At 33.8% G+C, this 27,404-nt stretch overlaps 1 protein-coding gene across 2 annotated transcripts in view; it reads left to right on the forward strand.

The window, feature by feature from the left end:
• Positions 1-27,404, forward strand: part of ADAMTS19 (ADAM metallopeptidase with thrombospondin type 1 motif 19) — a 278,745-nt gene that overhangs the window by 74,892 nt on the left and 176,449 nt on the right. For both annotated transcript variants that reach the window (XM_063706747.1, XM_031010623.3), the window contains exon 7: positions 16,121-16,164. In XM_063706747.1, the coding sequence (XP_063562817.1) occupies positions 16,121-16,164 (44 nt within the window). The remainder of the gene's footprint in view (positions 1-16,120; positions 16,165-27,404) is intronic.

Raw genomic sequence — 27,404 nt, forward strand, 5'->3', positions numbered from 1 at the left:
TGCTCCTGTATTGGGTAAACACCTCTACGCAAATAAACTAGAAAATCTAGAAATGGATAAATTCCTCGACGCGTACACTCTCCCAAGACTAAACCAGGAAGAAGTTGAATCTCTGAATAGACCAATAACAGGCTCTGAAATTGAGGCAACAATTAATAGCTTACCAACCAAAAAAATCCAAGACCAGATGGATTAACAGCCGAATTCTACCAGAGGTACAAGGAGGAGCTGGTACCATTCCTTCTGAAACTATTCCAATCAATAGAAAAAGTGGGAATCCTCCCTAACTCATTTTATGAGACCAGCATCATCCTGATACCAAATCCTGGCAGAGACACAACAAAAAAAGAGAATTTTAGACCAATAACCCTGATGAACATCAGTGCAAAAATCCTCAATAAAATACTGGCAAACTGAATGCAGCAGCACATCAAAAAGCTTATCCACCATGATCAAGTGGGCTTCATCCCTGGGATGCAAGGCTTGTTCAACATACGAAAATCAATAAAAGTAATCCAGCATATAAACAGAACCAAAGACAAAAACCACATGATTATCTCAATAGATGCAGAAAAGGCCTTTGACAAAATTCAACAACCTTCATGCTAAAAACTCTCAATAAATTAGGTATTGATGGGGCGTATATCAAAATAATAAGAGCTATCTATGACAAACCCACAGCCAATATCATACTGAATGGACAAACACTGGAAGCATTCCCTTTGAACACTGGCACAAGACAGGGATGCCCTCTCTCACCACTCCTATTCAACATAGTGTTGGAAGTTCTGGCCAGGGCAATCAGGCAGGAGAAGGAAATAAAGGGTATTCAATTAGGAAAAGAGGAAGTCAAATTGTCCCTGTTTGCAGATGACATGATTGTATATCTAGAAAACCCCATCGTCTCAGCCCAAAATCTTCTTAAGCTGATAAGCAACTTCAGCAAATTCTCAGGATACAAAATCGATGTGCAAAAATCACAAGCATTCTTATACACCAATAACAGACAAACAGAGAGCCAAATCATGAGTGAACTCCCATTCATAATTGCTTGAAAGAGAATAAAATACCTAGGAATCCAACTTACAAGGGGTGTGAAGGACCTCTTCAAGGAGAACTACAAACCACTGCTCAATGAAATAAAAGAGAATACAAACAAATGGAAGAACATTCCATGCTCATGGGTAGGAAGAATCAATATTGTGAAAATGGCCATACGGCCCAAGGTAATTTATAGATTCAGTGCCATCCCCATCAAGCTACCAATGACTCTCTTCACAGAATTGGAAAAAACTACTTTCTAGTTCATATGGAACCAAAAAAGAGCCCGCATTGCCAAGTCAATCCTAAGCAAAAAGAACAAAGCTGGAGGCATCATGCTACCTGACTTCAAACTATACTACAAGGCTACAGTAACCAAAACAGCATGGTACTGGTACCAAAACAGAGATATAGACCAATGGAACAGAACAGAGCCCTCAGAAATCATGCTGCATATCTACAACTATCTGATCTTTGACAAACCTGACAAAAACAAGCAATGGGGAAAGGATTCCCTATTTAATAAATGGTGCTGGGAAAACTGGCTAGCCATATGTAGAAAGCTGAAACTGGATCCCTTCCTTACACCTCATACAAAAATTAATTCAAGATGGATTAAAGACTTACATGTTAGACCTAAAACCATAAAAACCCTAGAAGAAAACCTAGGCAATATCATTCAGGACACAGGCATGGGCAAGGACTTCATGTCTAAAACACCAAAAGCAATGGCAACAAAAGCCAAAATTGACAAATGGGATCTAATTAAACTAAAGAGCTTCTGCACAGCAAAAGAAACTACCATCAGAGTAAACAGGCAACCTACAAAATGGGAGAAAATTTTTGCAACCTACTCATCTGACAAAGGGCTAATATCCAGAATCTACAATGAACTCCAACAGATTTACCAGAAAAAAACAAACAACCCCATCAAAAAGTGGACAAAGTATATGAACAGACACTTCTCAAAAGAAGACATTTATGCAGCCAAAAGACACATGAAAAAATGCTCATCATCACTGGCCATCAGAGAAATGCAAATCAAAACCACAATGAGATACCATCTCACACCAGTTAGAATGGCAATCATTAAAGAGTCAGGAAACAACAGGTGCTGGAGAGGATGTGGAGAAATAGGAACACTTTTACACTGTTGGTGGGACTGTAAACTAGTTCAACCATTGTGGAAGTCAGTGTGGCGATTCCTCAGGGATCTAGAACTAGAAATACCATTTGACCCAGCCATCCCATTACTGGGTAGATACCCAAAGGACTATAAATCATGCTGCTATAAAGACACATGCACATGTATGTTTATTGTGGCACTATTCACAATAGCAAAGACTTGGAATGAACCCAAATGTCCAACAATGATAGACTGGATTAAGAAAATGTGGCACATATACACATGGAATACTACGCAGCCATAAAAATGATGAGTTCATGTCCTTTGTAGGGACATGGATGAAATTGGAAATCATCATTCTCAGTAAACTATCACAAGGACAAAAACCAAACACCGCATATTCTCACTCATAGGTGGGAATTGAACAATGAGAACACATGGACACAGGAAGGGGAACATCACACTCTGGGGACTGTTGTGGGGTGGGGGGACGGGGTAGGGATAGCATTAGGAGATATACCTAATGCTAAATGACGAGTTAATGGGTGCAGTGCACCAGCATGACACATGTATACATATGTAACTAAGCTGCACATTGTGCACATGTACCCTAAAACTTAAAGTATAATAATAATTAAAAAAAAAAGAAAAAAGAAAAAAACAACCCCATCGAAAAGTGGGCAGAGGATACTAACAGACACTTGTCAAAAGAAGACATTTATGCAGCCAACAGACACATGAAAAAATGCTCATCATCACTGGCCATCAGAGAAATGCAAATCAAAACCACAATGAGATACCATCTGACACCAGTTAGAATGGCGATCATTAAAAAGTCAGGAAACAACAGGTGCTGGAGAGGATGTGGAGAAATAGGAACACGTTTACATTGTTGGTGGGACTGTAAACTAGTTCAACCATTGTGGAAGTCGGTGTTGCGATTCCTCAGGGATCTAGAACTAGAAGTACCATTTGACCCAGCCTTCCCATTACTGGGTATATACCCAAAGGATTTTAAATCATGCTGCTATAAAGACACATGCACACGTATGTTTATTGCGGCACTATTCACAATAGCAAAGACTTGGAACCAACCCAAATGTCCAACAGTGATTGACTGGATTAAGTAAATGTGGCACATATACACCATGGAATACTATGCAGCCATAAAAAATGATGAGTTCATGTCCTTTGTAGGGACATGGATGAAGCTGGAAACCATCATTCTCAGCAAACTATGGCAAGGACAAAAAACCAGACACCACATGTTCTCACTCATTGGTGGGAATTGAACAATGAGAACACATGGACACAGGAAGGGGAACATCACACACTGGGGCCTGTTGTGGGGTGGGGGGAGTGGGAGGGATAGCATTAGGAGATATACCTAATGCCAAATGATGAGTTAATGGGAACAGCACACCAACATGGCACATGTATACATATGTAACAAACCTGCACGTTGTGCACATGTACCCTAAAAGTTAAACTATAATAATAATAATAATAAATTCACACAAAAAAAGAAAAAAAAGAGTAGTAAATTGAAGTTGGTAGAAGGGATGGAAAGATTTGCATGGATGGAGAGGGGACCTATGGTTATAAGGTTTGAGGTGAGTGTAGGTTAAACATTTGCATTGGTCAAGTCTTTCTTCCTTCTTAACAGTAATAGATTTGAGAAATATTGCTTCTGAGACTAAAGAAGATGATAATCATAATTTGATTACTGATTTATAATTTTCTCTTATTACAAATGCAATATATATTACAGAAAATTGATAAGTACAAGAATAAAGATAAAAATTAGCTTATAGTCCCACTACATAGGAAAAAGTATAGTTAACATTTTAAAGTATATTTCACCAGTGGTATTTCTTATGTACGCATGTAATTAAATACATGGAGTTACATTATTGGTATCATAGTCTACATACAAGTTTTGTTTCTCACCAACAAAATATACTGTGGCATTAATTTTATTCCTTATTTCCAATGCCATTTTTTCTTTTAAAACTCTAAAAAAAGCTTTATAATTTTCTGCATCCAATTTTTTTAGTGTTAAAAACCTTAAAACTAGCATGTTGAACTGACCACTCTTCATTATTGCCTCCCTTGTTGCTAGCTTTCCCTAGCTATGCAACACAAGAATTCTATTAAAAGGAAAAGAAGAAATCATAGTGTGATATATTTCATATATACAAAGAGCATAAAGAATAACATAATTAACAACTGCCTGTTTACCCCTCCACTTAGGAAACAGAATGTTATCTATGTTGTTGAAGTCATTTTACATACTGTTTTATAATCCATATTTTCCCTTAAAAGTCTGTTTCAAACAATTGCTTATTTTTGTATACTTTTCTTGGAAATGTAGCCTAATATGGTTTTATTTTCCAAGTAATGCATATTCTCATGGCAAAAGTTTAAATATAACTTTTAAATATATTGTCATATTATAAGTATATTCTTATGGTAAAAGTAAAAGAAACACCTTAGTGTTTACATAGTAAATTAACTTTTACCAACTTCTACTCCCGCTCTCCAACCCTAAGGTAATCAATGTTAAGAGTTGGTGTGTATGTAAAGAACATTGTTTCATGCTATACACAGTTTTCTCTATTTGTTTGCTTTTTCACTTTACTATTATGTCTGGCAAGTATTTTTATGTTATTTATTGTGGGAGGCAGAATAATGTCCCTCCTCCCCAAATATTCACATTCTAATCTCCAGAACCAGTGAATATGCCATCTTACATGGCAAGGGGACTTTGCAAATGTGATTAAGGATCTTGAGATGGGCACATTATCCTGGCATATTTGAGTGGTTCAATCTAATCACAAGAGTCCTAAAATAAGGAAGAGGGAGGCAGAAGTTCAAAGTCAGAGGAGGACTGGAAGATGCTATAAACCCAGTTTTGAAGACAGAAAAACAGGTCAAAAGCCAAAGAATGCCAGCAATGTCTAGAAGCTGGAAAAGGCCAGGACATAGATTATACCCTAGTGCCTCTAGAAGGAATGCAGCTCTATGGCACTTTTATTTTGTCCCATTAAGACCTGCACTTGACTTCTGACAAGATAACAAATTTGTGTTGTTTTAAGCCACTAAGTTCATGGTAATCTGTTATAGCAGCAATGGGAAACTGATGCATTCCTATATCGGTCTGCATCATTTGTGAGGGGGAGCTGACATACTATATATTGCATAAAAGTATCCTGATTTATTCAACTACTTATCTGTTTATAGAACTTTCTAATTTTTTGCTGTTAGAGAAAATGTTCTATAAATATGTTTATATATGGTTGTAAACATGTGCTGTAATAGTATTTATTTAGGGTAGATTAAAAAGTACTTGCTCTGTCAAAGGGTACACATATATAAAATACTGACGAATACTGGCAAACTGTTCTCCCTTTACTCACTTGTGGGATAAGGCTTCTGTGGAGGATCACCCTTTCTCCATATTTGTTTCCAGTGCCATAATAGTGAAAAATCACCCCACTAAAGAGAATATTTTATTCCTAAGTGACCTAGTACCATTTGGTTAATAAAGATTAAATCAGTGCTTCATGTAGTTAAGGAAAAAATATCCCTTTCTAGTTAGGGTAAAGATGATCAGCTATTTAGCTTTGTAAGAAAGCTGTGAAAAATAGAATAACATAGGAAAAAATGTTAATCTCCCTGGATTGCATGTTCTTATCCATATTTGGCAGAGTAAACTCAGAACCAGGCTCAGTTTGTAGTAAATGCTCATCGTAGATAACTAGTAAATGTTGGGGGTTATGTGCATACATTAATAGGAAGAAATTTTAGCTCAGGGATCAAGTTTGGTCTCAGCTAAAATGCATAATACTTCTACAAATCCAAACCTATCTGAGGTCATATATTTGTCAAATTGTCCTGTGCAGTACAATAAAGTAAATAGTTTAAAGCTGACCTAGTTATGCTTCTGGGTTCATAGTAACAAAAACACAAAACATGTTCTCTTAACTCTCAACTCCGTGATTTCTTAGTGCAATTTTCACATTTCTTATTGAAATCATGGAGAAGGCATATATCTTTATGCCCTTTGAAAATACTCTTTAAAATTCGATTTTATTAATGATAGCTTTGCCTTTCCTATTTGCAGAAATGCTTTTGGTTTATGTATAATACATGTGAAAGTTAGTTTCAAACTAATGCCATTGGCAAGTAAGAGAAAATTTAATAAAACATAGAAATTGCAAAAATAACTTGATTTACTACAAATTACAGAATAATTTTTGAATGAATCATTTATAGGTATATCCCCAGGCACTATTAAACTCTACAGTGAGACTTATTCTCAGATGGATCTTCATTCTTGGAAATTAAAGGCTACATTTCATTTTTTTCAACATAAATCAGAACTTAGGCAAAATTTATTGGCCTTCCCAGTCGCCAATGGGACACATTATGTGTGTCATTTCTATAAACTCACATAATGAAACTCTGTGATGCAGACTTCAGGTGCACAGTCTACATGAGCCAAAAATGAGAGAATTTGAATCCACATGATCAAAGGTCTAGTCAGCAAATAATCTCTATCCCCATCCCATAAAATAAATATTTGAATATTTTGAATTAGGAATACATTACTTTGGTCTTCTGCAAAGAAGCTGATTATTGGAGAACTGAAGATTAAGAATTATCGTCTGATCTTTGGTTTATAATGCTGCTGACAATTTATTCTTCAATTTTAGTGAGAGGTACTTCTAGCGTTTCTGGATGAAATAACTAGATTTTTTTCTTTTTTTTTTTTTTTGTAATGTGCTTTTTTCATTTGTTTGCTAAGTGAACAGAAATTGGCTATGTGGTGGACTCTAAATGCCCTTGACAATAAGCAGTGCATTTGTCATAGTTTTATCGTGTTGTTTAGTTACAGATGAAGTCCCATGTTTCACATTATGTAAATCAAATAGTCATGTTGCAGGCTCATGCATCATGATATGATGTATTATATATTTAGAAAAATCACCCCAAATCCCTTTCCCCCTACATCTGAATATACTTTATACTTAGTGATTCTTGACCCTAAGGTGAAGATTTGATTTTATGTGGTTCTTTAATTTTTTGCATTGCCATTTTATTCAGTATCATCTGTTTTGGGTGTTTCTTTATCCATTTGTTTGCTGGCAAAGGCAATTGAATAATAGAATTATTCATTATTTAATATAACTCCCCAGACTTCTTTCTCACTGCTCCTGAGACCCTTATCACATTACAGAGGTGATATGTTTTATCCACTTTTGTGCCTTTCAAGTAGAAGCCTATTTTATTTATCTCTGTTGTGTCCTTCCCCTTATTTAGTACATGGCATATTAGAGACACTTAATGTATCCCACAATATTCAGTTGTATAGGCCGTACACTACACAACAGTAGAGGGAGCCATTTATGTTGTGTATTATAAATGTGTCCATAGAATTATGCAGTATACAACTTCTACCACCAGGCGTGGTGTTCTCGTAAATATTTGATTTCTATAGTTTCCTATGTAGAGAAATGATATTTTGTCATTTATTTATAATAATAATGCTAGAAAACCTTTCCATTCATCTTCATCTATAGTTATATTGAGACTCTGAATATGTTTTGCTGCCAGCAGAAATTATTTTCCTTTATCATTAGGATATTATTTGTTTTGAGCCACAGAGATCAACTTTGCCTAAGTTGAGCAACAGAAGAAATAGTTGGCTTATTTTGATTCGATATTCTCAGAATCAAAGGAAGAACTGAAGAATCAGGCGTCAGGAAAGATAGCAAAGAGGAAAGCTCTAGGCATCTCATCTACTGAGTTTGGATGATTCAGAGCCATTCATATTTTACTATATTATCTCTTTTCCATCCTCTGAAAACATGGGTTTCAATGTGGGGGGATAATCCTATGATTGGAAGCTGATGACTAGAATACACTGAAATACACTGACCAGAAAATATGATGCAATAGAAGGTGATTTCCCAGTGGAAAGATGCTAGGGACTAGAGTTGGGGAAGGATAGGATTTACCTCAGGACTATGAAGGAACCATTTGGCTTCGCAAAAACCTTCCATTATAACCCTGGGAATAAATGTTCTGATTGAGAGCAGCCTTGTCTTGCCCAGACTTACAAGGTTTCCTGTTTTGTATCTTGTATATTGAAGGGGATGGTGACTGCTTGGAAAAAGTAGTTGCATGCTGCTTACCATGGGAAAAGTTTAGGGTAGGACAGCTATAGTGATTGTGTTTTATGAGATAAAATTTGGATGTATCTTCCCTCATTTATCTAGAGTTTTCCCTCTAATTTTGGTACATATTTTCAGAAAGATATATATATTTACAATAAAAGTTATAAATATTAAAACTCCCAATACTGACAATCAAATTATTTACTTCATCAAAATTTATTTGCTTTCTTTCCTATTTACTTTTTAATAATTTACCAAAAAATGCATCTACTTTTCAACATCCATTCTGTTGGGTCAGTAGACTTTTAAGGAGTATGGAAGCAACCTGATAGGATTATATCATCTATATACAAAAGAAGTGAAGATTAGTGTACCAAGTGCTAACAGCCATCTTTTTTTTTTTTAATTTAAGAAGGAGTTTTGCTCTTGTTGCCCAGGCTGGAGTGCAATGGCATGATCTTGGCTCACCACAACCTCCGCCTCCCGGGTTCAAGTGATTCTCCTGCCTTAGCCTCTTCAGTAGCTGGGATTACAGGGATGCGCCACCACACCTGGCTAATTTTTTGTATTTTTTTTAGTAGAGACGGGGTTTCTCCATGTTGGTCAGGCTGGTCTCGAACTCCCGACCTCAGGTGATTCACACGCCTTGGCCTCCCAAAGTGCTGGAATTACAGGCGTGAGCCACTGCACCCAGCCTGGATTAACTAGTTTTTGGATTTACTAGAATACAAAAATAATAGCATATTTGAGAAAAACACTAAAATTTGTACAAACTGGTAAAAACATGTTATACTATTTCTGTTGTCTGGAAATATACAGTAATCCATAGACAGCACAGTGTAACATTACATTATGTCTACTGTGTTTTAGGGAAAACCTGCTCCCTTGCCAGTATAATGAGGTGAGCTTTGCAGTGGGCAGCAGGCCCTCTTTAGAGCAAAGTTTCCTCTGCATGCATTATAAAGGCAAACAGAGGTAGGGGAAACATGGCCACTAAAACAAACTAAAGCCAAGTATTTGAGGGTGGAGTCAATTAAGTAAGGAAAGAGAGAAGGGATAACATGCAAGCAGGCCTGAGTCTTTGCCTTGCTTAAGTCCTAATGAAATACTGGAGAAGTGTTCTCAGCTAAGAGAACCACAGGAATAATACATCTTCCACTGATACTTCATGAAGCAATTCATGTGATAACCTATCATACTTGGATTATTTTTGTTATTTATAACTAGAGAATGGTAAATGTATTCCTAAATTTTCGGTGTGATTTGAATGAATTAAGTTTATATTAAGTTCATTTTGTGCCTTGTATTGAAAAGATATTATTTAAGGTTATGTTTTATCTTCTCTCTTTTAGCTCTACCTTTTCCACATTACTCTCATAATTGAGTCTATATTTGTTTTGCATAGTCATCTCTTTCAGAATTTGCCAGGAGAAACAGAGAACAATTTTAATAATTAATGTTGATATTAAAATACTTCATCCCTATCTTATACTCATGGCTAGCAACAAATATTTTTTTCTATCTCCAACCATTTGGAAGAAAAATAACAATATTGTAGTAATCACTTATTTTTTACAATAATTTATAAGTAAAATAATCCCCACTTGTTGAAAGACATTTTTGAAAAACTATTAAATATCAACTGAACATCTTACTGAGGCAGCTCTGCAGTCTTTTAAAGCATTTGATGAAAGTAGCTGCATGATATAAAATGTAATAATAAAAAAGGCCTATGGCTTGTTTCTATATATATTTAGACCTAATGCTAACAATAAACTAATGTATCATTTTACTGCACTTCATTCCTATGTGGTAGGTCACAGATTAAGTCCAGTTCTTTTAATTATGTGAGAATCTGGCTGTCTAGATAATCAGAAAATGTTCCCATTATGAACATCTATAAACCATAGCAAAAAATACAATAAGCGCACTTTCACATGCACAGATGAGCCAAGAAAAAAGCAAGTTCTGGCAACAAGTTTAGTAAGCATCTAAGGTAATGTGGTAGCTTCCCTGAGGGAGTTTTTTGAACTAAAAAAAATCTAGGTTTTTATGTTTTAATGAGTCTGTGCAAAGTGGGGAAGTGGAACTGAAATGATTACACACAACTAGAATTTGCAGATACTTGGATCCTTAATAAAAGTATGAACTGGTAAAAGTTCTGCCGGCAAGCACAGGTTGTGAACAAAGAAACTTTCTGCCTCATCCATCACCCCAGGTTAGGACAAAAATGCTTCCTCTGGGTATTCATTACCATGAATCTGATTTCAAAATTGAAGCACTTAGTGAAAGCATATGCAGAACTGCTCTGAAGGGACTCTCTTTCAACTTACACCATGAGGCAACCACAATTAACATCCCACTGACTGAGTTCATAATATGATTCCAAAATGACCAATGATAACATATTCCATTGTAAGAACCCAGAGGCATATTAAAGAATAATATTTTTTAAAAAGTACTAACAGGGATTATAAAACAAGCATGTCCACCTAATTAAAAACAATAAAAAATTTCAAAATATGAGAATAAGATGTTTTGGGGGGAAACAGTTGATTTGAAAACTGATGAAAATAAATGTTCTCAGGAAGAAATATGGAATATGGTACGTATACTTAAAATTTCAATTTCTAAATTGAAGAGCAGATTAGATCCATCTGAAGAGAGCATTAGTGGATTGGATGATAGATCTGAGGGATTCTCCCAGCAGGCTACATAGAGTGGTTAAGAGATGCAAATACACAAAGGTGCCTGAGCACTACAGACATCAGAATGAGAAGAACTATCATATTCCTAAAGAAGTTCTAGGAGAAGAGAATGGAATGTCAAAGGGATTAACTAAATAGATAATGGTAAGAATTTTTAAGTGTTCATGGATCTTTAAGTTGAAAATATACCAAGTACCAAAGAAGATAAATAAAAACAAAATCAGTACCTTGACCCATCTTCGTGGGACTGTAGAATTATAAAGACGGAAAGAGTGTTAAAAAAGTAAGCAGAAAGCAAATGCATGAAAAAAAAGGCAAAAACTGTAATCAGAGACTTCTAATCAATATTTATGAATGCTGGAATAAAATGAAATGGTATCTTCAGTGTGTTAAGAGGCAATAAAGTTGACTTTATAACAACTCAGTTACTATTCAGTTATGAATACATGCAAAATAATAAAAATGAAAGCAAAAGAAAAAACAAGCAAAGTTTACCATTCATAGATAGATCCTCATTGGAAGAGATGCTGAAGAATGTACTTAAAGAAAAAGAATAGTGAGATGTCTAGAAAGTAAATTATAACTGAGAAAATAAATTGCTAAATAAATAGGCAAATTGCTACATAAGCCCTGATGGTTTTTAAAAGAAACCGTCTAATTTTAGATTTGAAAAATCAAGATGGAACCATAATTTCAGATTAAAAACACATGAAAAATTGAAGGGAGAGATTGGATTAAAAGAATGTTATATTCTTGCCTTTTTCAGGAGGAAGAGCTTTAGACATTCTAAGGATATGTGGTAGGCAGGAAAAGTAACATCCCCTGCAAAGATGTTTATGCTCTAATTTCCAGAACCTGAAAATATGTTATCCCATATGGAAGAAATGACTGTGAAGATGTGATTGTATTAAGGATCTTGAGGGGGCGAGATTATCCTGGTGTGAGGAAAAGAGAGAGAGTGGAGAGTCAGAGAGGGTCATATGAGGATGGAAGCAGGGGGCAGAGTGATGCAATCGTTGACCTTGAAAATAGAAGGAGGCCCCCAGTCAAGAAACCTGGGTAGCCTCTGGAAGCTAGTGAAGGCAAGGAAACATATTCTCGTCTAGAGCTTTCAGAGGGAACATGATACTGCTGACACATTGATTTTAGTGCAGTAAAGCCCATTTCAAAATTCTGGCCTTCAGACTGTAAGTTAAAGTTTTGTGTTGTTTTAAGTCACCAAATTTATGGAATTTTTACAGCAGCAATAGAGAACAAATATATCATAATTTAGAAAGTAAAAGGAATCATACATCAACCACAATTTAATGTTACTTTCAAAGTAGCCAAAAAAAAGTGAGTGAAAAATAAAAGGAAGAAAGAGAAAAACAAGAACAAAGAAATATAACTTGGCATTGAATCTATTTATAGAGTCAATGCCATCCCCATCAAGCTACCAATGACTTTCTTCACAGAATTGGAAAAAACTACTTTAAAGTTCATATGAAATGAAGAAAGAGCCCGCATTGCCAAGTCAATCCTAAGCCAAAAGAACAAAGCCAGAGGCATCACGCTACCTGACTTCAAACTATACTACAAGGCTACAGTAACCAAAACAGCATGGTACTGCTACCAAAACAGACATACAGATCAATGGAACAGAACAGAGCCCTCAGAAATCATGCCGCATATCTACAACTATCTGATCTTTGACAAACCTGACAAAAACAAGCAATGGGGAAAGGATTTCCTATTTAATAAATGGTGCTGGGAAAACTGGCTAGCCATATGTAGAAAGCTGAAACTGGATCCCTTCCTTACACCTTATACAAAAATTAATTCAAGACAGACTAAAGACTTACATGTTAGACCTAAAACCATAAGAACCCTAGAAGAAAACCTAGGCAATACCATTCAGGACATAGGCATGGGCAAGGACTTCATGTCTAAAACACCAAAAGCAATGGCAACAAAAGCCAAAATTGACAAATGGGATCTAATTAAACTAAAGAGCTTCTGACAGCAAAAGAAACTACTATCAGAGTGAACAGGCAACCTACAAAATGGGAGAAAATTTTCGCAACCTACTCATCTGACAAACGGCTAATATCCAGAATCTACAATGAATTCAAACAAATTTACAAAAAAAAAACAAACAACCCCATCAAAAAGTGGGTGAAGGATATGAACAGACACTTCTCAAAAGAAGACATTTATGCAGCCAAAAGACACATGAAAAAATGCTCATCATCACTGGCCATCAGAGAAATGCAAATCAAAACCACAATGAGATACCATCTCACACCAATTAGAATGGCGATCATTAAAAAGTCAGGAAACAACAGGTGCTGGAGAGGATGTGGAGAAATAGGAACACTTTTACACTGTTGGTGGGACTGTAAACTAGTTCAACCATTGTGGAAGTCAGTGTGGCGATTCCTCAGGGATCTAGAACTAGAAATACCATTTGAACCAGCCATCCCATTACTGGGTATATACCCAAAAGATTATAAATCATGCTGCTATAAAGACACATGCACACATGTGTTTATTGCAGCACAATTTACAATAGCAAAGACTTGGAACCAACCCAAATGTCCAACAATGATAGACTGGATTAAGAAAATGTGGCACATATACACCATGGAATACTATGCAGCCATAAAAAATGATGAGTTCATGTCCTTTGTAGGGACATGGATGAAACTGGAAACCATCATTCTCAGCAAACTATCGCAAGGACAAAAAACCAAACACCACATGTTCTCACTCATAGATGGGAATTGAACAATGAGAACACATGGACACAGGAAGGGGAGCATTACACTCTGGGTACTGTTGTGGAGTGGGGGGAGGGGGGAGGGATAGCATTAGGAGATATACCTAATGCTAAATGACGAGTTAATGGGTGCAGCACACCAACATGGCACATGTATACATATGTAACAAACCTGCACATTGTGCACATGTACCCTAAAACTTAAAGTATAATAATAATAAAATAAATAAATAAATAAAATAAAAAAGAAATATAACTTGGTAAATAGAAATCATAAATAATAGAAATCCAAACATATCAATAATAGAAAAGGATTAAATTCATTTAAAAGATATTATATAACTAGCTTTTAAAAATTTCACTATTTGTTCTTTATAAGAGACTCAGAGAAAATTGATGTTGAAAACAAAATGAAAGAGATAGGACAAGCAAATATTAGTGCAGTACTGTATATTAATATTTGTTAGTATCAGACACAATCCACCTTAGCAAAGTAAACATATAGATTTTACACAATAATAAAAATAATAGTTCAAAATAAACAATCAAACTTAGAGACCGAGTACTTAATAAACAATAAACTTTGAGATAAACAAATCAAAAATTAGAATCACAGGGAAACATCAAAAAATTATAAGCACAATGGAATTTTAACAGTCTTTTGTCAGTACAATGTAAAAATCAATCCAGTATTGATTATTCTACTTAACAATTGTATATCAGAGCTTTTAAGAGCTAAATGTAACGAGCTTATGTGGAACTGCACTCCAAAAAATTAAATATACATTTCTAATATGCAAGGAACATTTACCAACACACACACACATACATATATCTATATATACATATACATGTATCCGTATCTGTATATATGTATCTATATATACATATACATGTATCTGTATATGTATATATGTATCTAGATATACATATACATGTATCTATACATATCTGTATATATATACATATACAGATACATCTATACATATATCTATATATGTATACATATGTATACATATATAGATATATGTATGTATTAACTCACAAATGCTGCTGATGAGCCAAGCAAGATGTGAATTGAAAGCTAACCATTATAAAGATCAATGTAGACTTCATTGGTGAATAGGCAAAAGTATTGTGCTTAATTTTAAAAGTCATTTTTTTTTTATCATTTAGATACAGCTTTCAGATCCTGTAACGAGGAAATTTTTTTAAAAAGATAATTTTACATTTCTCATTTATGTACACACAAAAAGCCTATTGTAATATTGTTTGTGATAGTAAAAATTGTATAGAACCTAAAAGCTTATTGCTAAGAAGTTGCTTATGTTATGATACACTAATAGCAGCAATAAAAAAAATCCCCAACCAAAACATCACAACTAACTTTTTAGAGCTTACTTTGTGTGTGGCGCTGTTTTAAATACCTTATATGTGTTAATTCATTTCCCTTGCACAGTAACCTAAGTTTTTAAGGTTTTATACATGTTAAATCATTTAAATTGAACAATAAACCTAGGTGGTAGGTATTATTACTACCTCTATCTTTATGATGAGGTGACAGAGGAACAACAAGGTTAAATAAGTTGCCTAAGATCACATAGCTAGTAAGAGGTAGATTAAAAGTTTTGCTTTCATATATTCTGCCCCCAAATCTCATAACTCTTATTAAGGTGTATTAAATTTTGCTCTATGAAATCCTAAATAATTGATAACAAGAGTGAAGCATTCTTAGGAATGCTAAGATATAATTTCAGATAAAGAGTAAAAATTATAAAATATTATACATAGATCCCATTTATGTAAAATAATAATTTCCTTATACCATTAATAAAATGATTATCAGTCTTTTAAAAACTTTGCCAGTCTTATGATAGAAAATATTATGTTGTTTTAAGTTGTATTTCTTACATTTAAATCTTTGATCTGGAAATAATTTTTGTGTTACATAAAGTAGGTATCTTCCAGTAATTTTTCAAATGGAAAGCCTTGTCCCAATACCAGATTTTTTTGTAATAAAACAATAGAATACTGTAAAATTCAAAACAAGATGGGATCTTACTTTTGAAATATTGTCCATCATATGGGAACTGTCTAATGTCTGAGGATTAATTATATCATGTGCTATAAAATTTAATTAATCTTCCCTTAGAATTAAAAATTAATCTTATTCACAGTTTTATTAGATTCTTGGAGATGACAGATGTGCTTCAATTAATCATATAACTATTAAAAATGAGTCACATGATGTCTTGTTTGTACAAAATAATTTATCTTTATTTCAGTTTTCTATTTTTCTTTCTAGGAAAGATTTCTGTGTGCACAAAGATGAACCATGTGATACTGTCGGTAAGTGTGAAAATTCTCACACTTTTGGAGTTCTGGAGAACTTGAACATATCACTTGTTTAAGTATAGGAAATTATTTGTGTTCTGGTTATAAAGGAATAACTTCAAAATGTCAGACATACATATTTTCTACCTATATGTTTAATCATTTGTCAGCACTTCAGTGTAAAAGACATGTATCAACTATATATATTGGAGACAATCTTTAAGTGATGCTTTAAGGCTATAATTAGTCCTTTTTTGTTATTTTCTCAGAGATACACACATGGGTTCAATAAAATTTTATTATTATTAATAACCAAAGACAAAATATATTAATGACATTATGTTTGACTAATTTGCAGGATAACAGATTATTTTTTGAGTTACATATGCTTAAAGGCCTTTGCAGACTGTGTCAAAATAAACTGCTTGATTCAGTATGATTCTTCTTACATGAAGTGGCAAATTTTTCACCATTTGTATTAGATATCTAAAGTGCCTAAAACAGAACCAGATAGCCAACAGAATTCATGAAACCACTGTTCTTCTAATTTTGAGAAAATGGTCACATATATGTTCATGTTTTAAAATGTATCTATATAAATATAAATGTATCTATCCAAAGATACCCCAATCTTTATATATAAATACATATATTTAATTTTAAGTTACATAGCTGTGTGTAACAATATATTATTGGTAAGGTTCATTTAAGAATTGTAATCTAATTTTGGCATATCATGTAGGGTTCATTTCTATAGGATGAGCAGTATTTTAACTTGACCATTTTGTTGTGTCATTTTTTTTTTTATAAAGTGAATAATAAATAAAAGGGGGTAGAAACAGAACATAGGGATATTAGTATTTTAAAAGATAATTCTAACTAGTTCCATTAACCTAATTTTTCATCAACCTCCTCATATGTTTAAAATCTTAGATAATATAAGGATTTTTGACATGTATTATTCATAAAACTTATGATGGAAAGTGGTTATAATAATGTAAAGTGGATGTTGATGGAATCAAGGGAATATTTGGTTCAGAAGGAATTGTCGGCATGAAAAGAGCTGGGCACCTAAGGAAAAGCGGAATTGATGTAGGGACCATCTTCCTACTGTTGACTCTCTTGCCTGCTTCCCCCAGTTTTCTTCTTTTCCTGTCTGAATCTCCAGAATTTAAAACTTTATATCTGGTTTTTGTTACCCTAACCATGGAAGCTTTTGATTATCAGTAAAGCTTGTCTCAAAATAATAACCTTTTCTTTCATGTAAGCAGCAATGTTGCCCCCAAAAGCCTTGTTTGATAGGGACAGCTCAACATCTTGCCTTGCTTGAGCACATGTGAGAAATCAGCAACTCAGGCGCCATCTTCCATAGCTATACACACGAACTGACTCTTCATAGCCTGTAAGCAGCTACTAATAAGAAGAACCAATTTCTGTTTTGATAACAACAGAACTTCACATCTTGCTAAATCTGCTAATTCAAAATTGTGTGTATATTTGTGATATAGTATATGTAAATCTTATTTTCTAATTTAAAACACATTTGAATAATTGAGTACCTCAGTGTGTTCTGATAATCAGAGTATGTAAGATTTGGCAGGAAAGCAATTTATTGAATCTTTGGCTCTGTTTGTCCTGTTCATTAAGATCTTTAAATAAATCAGTTTTAAATATTACAGCATAGGGTGTGAAAAGTCCAGTGCCCTTCCTGAATTATCTCTGTTTTGCTGATTCCTTAGATTGTCATCAGCACCTCTGACATCACTAAAGCCTAGTTCTCCCTTCCGTATCTTATGGCAGATTTTTTTCCTTTAGCCCAAATATAGACGGGATCTTTCCCTATGTAGTCTTGACAGAGTAAAAATCTGAAATATTTCTTCAAGAGAGGTAAAATGAAAACTTATAACAACCAAGTCAAATTAATCTGTTTCACCCAAACCCCACAAAAACCTTCTTGTCACACTACCTATGCCTGTGTCTGGAGTCATATACAGTCAGCCTTCTGTATTATGGACTCCATCTCCATGGATTCAACCACTTGTGGTTCAAAAATATTTTGTCTAAATAAAAATAAGAAGTAAAAATGCAGCGATAACAAAAAATGCAAATTAAAAGTAATATAGTATAACCACTATTTACATAGCACTTATCTTGTAAGTGCTAGGTATTATATTAGGTATTAAAGGTAATCTAGAGATGATTCGAAGTATAGGAGAGGATGTGCATAGGTTATAATCAAATACCACTCCATCATATAAAAAGGAATTGAGCATCCATGGATTTTGGAACCAATCCCCCATGGATACAAAGGGATAACTGTATATTTATAAGATTTATAAAGATATTTGTGAGACATAGACATTGTGGTTGCCACCTCATCATCCATGCATCTACCACTGTGTAGCTGCAATGCTATGTTAGGAAAGGGTAGCCCTACGGGGTTGGGTTATGATTAGTCTAGGCCTATCATGGGGATTGTTTCAGGACCCTAGGCCTAAGCCAGTCAGCACATGCCATTGCCCTGGTTGAGACATATGATCTGTTCCCTATATTTGCCTCAACAAGCTGAAAAAGGTAGCATTTTTGATGGTTAGAGCTTGATCATATATGCCTCCACTGGATATAAAGAAGGAAGAATGCAACCCTGATCACTATAATCAGGAAGGAAACCATCCTTAGGATGAATCTGACATCATATACTGCAGAATGAAGAGATGGAAGGTTTCTTTCTCCTGGATGATATTGTTGAATCCTCCAACCCTGAAGCCCAGTCTAATGTTTGGGTTTCTGAATATGTTAGTCAGTATATCCTTACTACTAAGCCAGTTTAAGACTTTTACGTTACTTGTAGCCTAAGGCATAAAAATCTTCCCTGATGTTCATATTTTCATTTACAGGGCAAGAAAAATATGGGGCAATATTAATAACCTCTCTATTGTTATTAAGAGAAAATGCTGGTAAACTGCTCTGTGACTTGTTAAAAAATTAAATGAGTGTATATATAGCTTATCAATCATCTTAACAGCTATCAATCTCTAGTAAAACAAAGCCAAAGTGATTTAGGGTTAATATCAATAAAATGTTTATTTGTACACATTTTAAAATCTCCTCATGTAATCCAAAGGGATATATTTTTGACAGATGCTTTTAAGTCATTGTTTACTTCTTTTCTCTTTTATCTATAACCGATGTGAAGTCAGCCATTTTACTTTTTTTTTCTATAATGAAAATATGGAAAGAGGAAAGAGAAAGGGAAGAAGTGGATTTAGTATTCATTAGTTTGGATCATATAGGATTGAATGATAACTTTAAGATGCTTCTCCCTATTCTCATAGATATAGTAAGAGGAAAGAACAGCACTTACAGGATTTGAATTTATATTATTAATGTGAGTTATAAATGGAGAGGAATGCTTGTATTTTCAAAGCAATAGTAAGATTTATACTTTGCACTGTAATTCAAACAGTATTTTCATGGACATTATCTCATTTAATTCCCTCAAAATCTGAACTCTCTAGTTTTGTTATCACTATTATTTTACAGATGAAGAAAGCCCTGAAAAACAAAAGGATCATAGATTTTGAAGTCAGATGTCTAGATTTAAATCAGGGCTATGCTACTTATTGACTATGTGAATTTAGGCACACTAATAACTCGAAAGCTTGGATTCCTCACCTTTAAAATAGAGGCTACATCTTCTATCTCACAGAATGTTGTGAAACTGTGACAGTCGCAAAGCAGCTAGTTAACTGGCATTTCATCTACACCAGTTTCTATCACATCCTCTTATTCCCCATGGAGAGGTTACAGATTTTTCCCAGAATCACTGATAGTAAATGGTAGTGCTAGACTCTACCTCAGATCTTCTGACTGTACTGTCACCTTTCTTTTATAACATAAAGCATTTTTATACAATAGATAAAAATACAACTAGAAAACTGAATGTGAGAACAATGTCTTCAGATGAAGATATAGAATTAAATTGGAAATGACAAACACAAACTTAGAAATAATTTTATTTACCAATATTTCAACTTTAAAACAATAGGATATTGTGCTCATTCGCTGAGTCAAAAGGTTTGTGCATTTAAATGAGTTGGGCTATGTTAATGTTACAGAATATTATTAAGTAAGTGCTTCCGTTGATAAATTATAGTTATTTACTAAGCTTATACTTGAAAAGCTACATGGGGGATAAAAAGTAAAATTAATTTTTACCACCTTCTCAATTACACACTTTTTCCTGTTGATATAGTTATGTAGATGGTTTGGTAGGTCAGTAGGTAGGTATGTAGATCATGGAAGAAAATACATGCTATTATATGTTTTAACCCATAAAAATATCAATTTAAAAACATATGTGCATTTTCCTTTTAAATCCCTGAAATTAGGATTCATTTCACAATGAATGGCTTACCAGGGTTGTCGGAATTTAATTCAAAGTTTTTAAAATCTTAGATTGAATGAACTATAGTGGTGTACTTAAATTTCAAGGGAAATAAAGTATATTTCATTGTGCAAGTGGCAACTATCTCTTTGCTGCTATTGCTTATGAAGTTGCCTTAATTTTTGTGGTAGGCAGAATAATGGTCCTCAAAAGTGTATTTGCCCTAATCCCTGGAATTTATGAATATGTTAGGTTACAAAGCAACAAGGAATTAAGGTAGTGGATGGAATTAAGGCTGCCAGTCAACTGACCTTGAAATAGGGAGATTATCCTGTATTATTATGGTAGGCCCAGTGTTGTCACAGGAGTTTTTAAAAGTGGGAGAGTGAGGCAGAAAAGTTCTGAGTCAGAGAGAGACATGATTACTAAAGAAAGACAGAGATACAATATGAAAAGAATTCAACTCATTATGGATGGTTTGAAGAATGAGGGGGTTACTAGTGAAGAAATGTGAGCAGCTTCTAGAACATGCAAAAACAAGGAAATAGAATCTTCCCTAGAGCCGACATAAGTGAACACAAACAGCCTTTTCAACACTTGATTTTAGCCAGTGAGGTCTGTGTCAAACTTCTAACCTAGAAAACTGCAAGAAAATAAATTTGGATACCTTAAGCCACTGAATTTGCAATATTACAGGCAGCCATGGAAAACCAGAACACTTTATAAGTTAATGTTGCCTCCATCATTTAGAGAAAGAATAAAGAAACATGGTGATTTCAAATCTTTAAACTGTGGTATCAACAATTCTGTTTCTATGGTTAGTTTTGAGAACTGGTAAAGAGCTTGAGATTAGATAAAAAGTAGTAATTGGTACCATGATATATAAATATATATATAAGGAGCAACAAACTCAGGTTCTGTTAACAAACATGATTAATTATAGTTAACTATTTCTAGCTGAGAGATTAGCCAAAAAGAAGCCTATCTCTTCTTTTAACAATTAAATAAATTGAATCAATTCTTTAAAAGCTACCCACGGCCAAGCACAGTGGCTCCTGCCTGTAATCCTAGCTCTTTGGGAGGCTGAGGCAGGCAGATTGCTTGAGGCCAGGAGTTCAAAACAAGCCTGGACAACATGGTGAATCTCTATCCCTACTAAAAATACAAAAAAAATTAGCTGGGCATGGTGACACGCACCTGTAATCCCAGCTACTTGGGAGGCTGAGGCAGGATAATCGCTTGAACCCAAAGGCAGAGGTTGCAGTGAGCCGAGATGGTGGCACTGCACTCCAGCCTTGGCAACAGAGTGAGGCCCTGTCTCAAAAAAACTTATAATAAAATAAAAATAAAATAAAATCTACCTACAAAAATACTAGGCTCTGATGATTTTTGTAGTTGATTTCTATGTTCCAAAGATGGATTATTTCAATGTTATACAACTATTTTAGAAAATAGAAAATGGAGGGATTAAAACTGTATAAATGTCTTACTAAATCCTAAGAGGACAGAGTAAAATAGAAAAATGATAAGCCCTTCTTTATTAGAAAAGAAATTAAGAAAGTCAAAACCAAATATTAGCAGATATTATCTTACAATGCTTTTTTTTTTAAATAACCAAGTATGGTTATTTTATTGCAGGTTTATTCCAGAAATGCAAGGGTAGTTTAACATTAGAACATTTTAAAATGTAACTATATATTCCAATTAAAGATAAAAACCATATGATCATCTTGTTTGGATAAAGAAAATGCCTTTCATACGATTCAAAACACATTCATGATAAAAACTCTTGGCAAAGTAGGGAAAAGTAGGAACTTTATTAACCAGTAGAAGTCACTTACAAAACAACTTGTAAATATCTTTCCTTTTAAACAGTGGAGCATTAAAAGCATCCCTTTCAGAATCAGAAACAAGGAAACAATTCTGCTACCACCACTTCTATTCGACAATGCACTGAAAATTTTAGGCATTACAATAAACTAGATAATTGTATTATCTACATAAAGAAAAAACAGATTATAGAATTAAATTATGAGAAATAGTAGGAGAGTTTAATTGGTGGTTAGATATCAAATCAATATGCAATAACCAATTGCATTTTATTTTGGTGATAGGCAGTAAGAAATTAAAACTTGTTTATTTTATGTAAAATATGAAATATATTGAAATATATCTAATGACAAATATGTAAGACATATGGACAATATTATAGACTATATTACAATTCAATAAAGGAGACCTTGATGAAGAGATACACTCTACTCATGGTCTGAAAGACTAAGTATGATACAAATGTTCATTTCCCTCAAACTGATCTATTAATACAATGCATGCCATTAAAATTCTAACGAGAGTTTTGAAGGAACTAGATAGGATGATTCTAAATGTATAGAGGAACATAGGTCTGAAAATTGCCAAGGTACTGTTGAAGAAAGAATATGGGAAGGAAGGAAACCTGCGCTATCAGATACCAAGATATAGTACACAGTAAATATGAAAATGCAGTTGCCCGTATTTGGAAATTGATGTATACTGCAGATCACTGGGTAAGGCATAGTTCAATACATTATGTTAAGTTGGTTATTCACATGAAAAAAATTTGAGATTAATTCATATGGTTTAAATTTGCAAAAACAGGAGTCTATTTTTGATGTAGAGACAGATTTCTTAGAGAGTACACAGAAATGTTAATCATAAAGGAACTATATTAATATTTAAAATGTATGTATGTTAAAAGACATAGTAATGAAAGTGAGCAAAAGCAAGCTTCTGTCAGGGAGAGGATACCATATTTCATTGATTTTAAAGTATCTTCAATTTTCATTGATTTCAAGACATACCATTACTTTATGTATCACTAAATAAATAAGACAATGACTAATTTTAATTCTCAGATATTATTCAAGACATTACAATGTGAAATAAGGTGAATCTTAGAATTGTTGATGTATATTAATAGTATTTCCAATACATGTAACCAACAAAATATTAGAACCCAGAGTATAAAAACAACTTTTCTAAATCAGTAAGTAAGAAACAAACAAGGAAGTAGACATGCCAAATAGGGCAAAAGACTCCAAAGACCATTTTTGGAAGATAATACATCAAGGGTGAATTTAAAAAAAATAAAATGGTAAGATGCCCAACTTTATTAGTAGTAAAGGAAATGAACATTCAGATCACAAGCAGATTTCTACCAGTGGGATTGATGAAATTAAAATCTTACATTATAAAGTGATGGCAAATATGTGAATCTATGGAAACAATGTGCTTCAGGAGTGAATTTAAATTGGTATAATCATTTTGGAGAACTTTGGGCAGTATTTAGTAAAACTGGCATTTGTACAACTTGACGTCATTAATTACATTCTTACACATACACCTTAGAGAATCCTATATGCATTAAAGACATGTTTATGATAGAAATGCAAACATATATCCAAGTCCAAAGTTTATCTTTTCTTTTCTGTCAGGAATATAAAGCCCTTAAAACATTCTATATCCCCTGTCCCTATTGTAGGCTGTTACCATTTTTTAAAACAACTTATTTGATTTTTAAAACACACAAGATGTTATGTTTCTCTACAGTCAGTGCTCAATTAGATTTATTCACATATTTATTATTTTATTAGTTTTTATTAGTTCTTCATTCTTTCTTACAAACCAGTTCTCTATCCTAATCTTACTTTCCTCCTATTGAAGCAATATTTATTAGAATTTCCCTTAGTAAAAGTCTACTGGGGACACACACTTAAGTTTTATTTGGTATGAAAATGTCTTAATTTTACTTCAATTCTTGAAAGATATTTTAAGTGAGTACAAAATCCCAGGATTCTGGATACCTATTTGGTATTTTTGTTTTTTCAGCACATTTTGAAGATTTAGTTGACCTGTCCTTTGGCATCCATTGTTGCTCTTGAGGATTTAGCTATCAGTCTAATTTATTTTAATGCCATCTGTTCTACAAAAACAAAACAAAAACAGAGTCTAGGTTAAAGTAGACAAGTTTTCATGCTATAACTTTTTTTTAGGGAGCAGGTTGTTTTTCTTATCATTTCATTGAGTTTAGTTATTTGTGTGGGAGGGTGGGGAAAGATGGTATCTTCTCGCACTCACTTTAATTAGAAGTTTCAGTTCTGAGACCTCACCTTGAACAGGCATTATCTTTGTCCCAGTGCAATGGCTAAGGCTGAACATTTTGGATCTGAGATTGGCAAATGCCTATAGGCAACCAGCACATTGGTGCCAGCTCAGAACTCTTCCCTGCTTTTCCTTCAGCCCATGGAAGGATTTCCCTTAAGAGTGAACTCAGCTATGCATTTAAGATGATTTTTGTTATTTTTACTCCATCATTTATATGTTCAGGTGATTTGCAACCAGAATTTTCTCACTGCTGGTAGTAGAATTTCAAGGAAAACTTTTTAAGTACTACTGTACTTTATGTATGTATTTTTATACATACATATGTTTATACATCTTGCAGCAACACTTAGTCACACAATCCAATTTGCTCAACATTCACATGTGTTGTGACACTAACTTGGATAATTGGTTTTATAGTTAAGATGTCACCGCAAGTTTTTTTTAAAAAATAGTTTTAGAAACTGTTTTAGAGATGTTCAGATTGTCTGTATGCCTCAAGGTAGTAATTATTAAACTTTTTGGTCTTTGTACTCCTTTACATTCTTGAATTATTTAAGATCCCAAATAGATTTTTATGTAGGTTACATTTATCAATTATTGCTGTATTAGAAATTAAAATAGATAAATTCTAAAAACATTTTGATTTATTTAAAATTAATAATAAACTCATCAAATGTTAGCATAAAGGACATGCATTCATAATTTTTACAAAAATTAGCTATATTATCTAGAACAATAAAAATAGTGAGAAGACATGGCTTTGTTTTATATTTTTGAGAGTTTCTTTGTTTGGGTTCTAGCAGACAGCTGAATTTCATATCTGCTTCTGCATGTAAGATGTTTCTGTATGTTATTACGGTTGATCTGTATGAGGAAAATGTGGCCTTACCCAGAATGTAGTTGAAAAATGGAGGACTATTTTCAGATTATTGTGCATTTTCTAAAACCCATGTTGTAGTGTTTTAAAAGTTTGTGGAATGGGACAATGTAGAATGTGAAAGCATAGGATGAACTTTCACACTCTATTATATTAATATCTATTGGTATATCTCACACTTTAAATGGATCTTTTCACCCTGCATGACTTTTTAGTATCAATTATCTATTGATTGGAATATATTAGTTCACTGAGTCAGGCAGATCTTCTAAATGTTGACACATTTCACCCTACTATCTATCTATCTATCTATCTATCTATCTATCTATCTATCTATCTAATCTATCTGTTAATATCACCATCTATATTATCAGAAAAGTATTTAAGTTTTGAGAACCTGCAAGCTCATGGTGACAGATGAAAGTTTTCCAATATCCTAATTTTTCACTTGAAAACTTGAATTTTATTCTTGGCAAGAAAAATAGTCATAATACCATCAGTTGGTTTTCATAGAGTGACAAGTTCACTTTGTTCATTTTTAGGCAAGTATTGCTCAGATTTCCAAGTCTGAATACTGTTTGTCACTTATTATTTCAGTGAAAAAATGATGCTTCATGAAAAGCACAGCTGGCTCAGCTCATAACTCAAACAATCTCACAATACTTTTAACTGAGACATCATATTTTAGCCTGCAACAGAAATGCTTTATCCATACTTCCTTTTTGTTACACAAAAATATTTTTAAAATGTATATACTCAAGTGTTGAGATTTGATAAAATGAATAAATGTTACTGCTACATCTGGAAATTTTGAAGTGAAATTGTCATGGTACCCCTCCTGGGAGTAAGCGGCAGTGAATAAAATGACTGACAGTGAAGTTGGTGCCACTGCCTTGACTAGGCAATTTTACCTACCATTACTTTGGCACCATCACTACAAATGTCAACACAGTTTTAACTTTGTATATACCTCTTGAAAAGGTCTTAGAAGACCCACTGAAAGGGTCTTATGGAATCCTGCATAACCCTCTTTGAGCAATTCTGCCATAAGCTGAGAATGATTGATAATCAATGGGGATAGTCAGTGTTTACGTGTGTGTGTGCGTGTGTGTGTACACGTGTTTCCTGAGACTTTTTAAGGACTTTAACGTATAGAAAATTGGTAAATACTTAAAGCTGGCAAAGATAAATGCTGATTGAATAAGTTTCCTGCTGTGAATATTCCTCTAATACTTGCTGATGAGAGAGGCTGTGTATCCTTTACCACCAAGTTCCCAGCTCTATGATGCTCTGACTCTCCAGGCATTCTATGGAAACTTAGTTGCTTCAACATCCTAACTTTTTTTTTTCTGTCTTTGAGCAGGTTGGAATGATCCAGGTTATTCTTCTCTATGCTTCTGAATATTCTGATTTTATGTACTTGACATATTGTCAAACAGGTATACAGACCACCCAGGAAGCAACTGCCAAAAAGAAGCATATCCATACACTGAAACATATTTAAATAGCCCTTTATGGCAACACTGCACTGTGAGAATCTCCAGACCCTTCCCTTTCCAAACATCAGTACATTCTTCATACCACATTTCAGCAGAAGTAATCATTTTTGCTAGGTGAGAAGAGGTTAAGCTCATTTTTAAATAGCTTAATTTTTATCAAACAGCAATTTGGCTTTTTTTTTTTTTATTTTGCATTATGGCACCTCAACCATAGAGAATTTCAGGGACTTAAAATACTTAAAGCAATTATTGAGGTCATCTTTTTACTTCAATACCTTTGATGATAGAATTATATTGTTTGTACTGAAAAGCCTTATTAGTTTAATATGTAATATTTTGACATTTTTAA

Source organism: Gorilla gorilla, chromosome 4, assembly GCF_029281585.2.
Source record: "Gorilla gorilla gorilla isolate KB3781 chromosome 4, NHGRI_mGorGor1-v2.1_pri, whole genome shotgun sequence".
NCBI classification, from domain to species: Eukaryota; Metazoa; Chordata; class Mammalia; order Primates; family Hominidae; genus Gorilla; species Gorilla gorilla.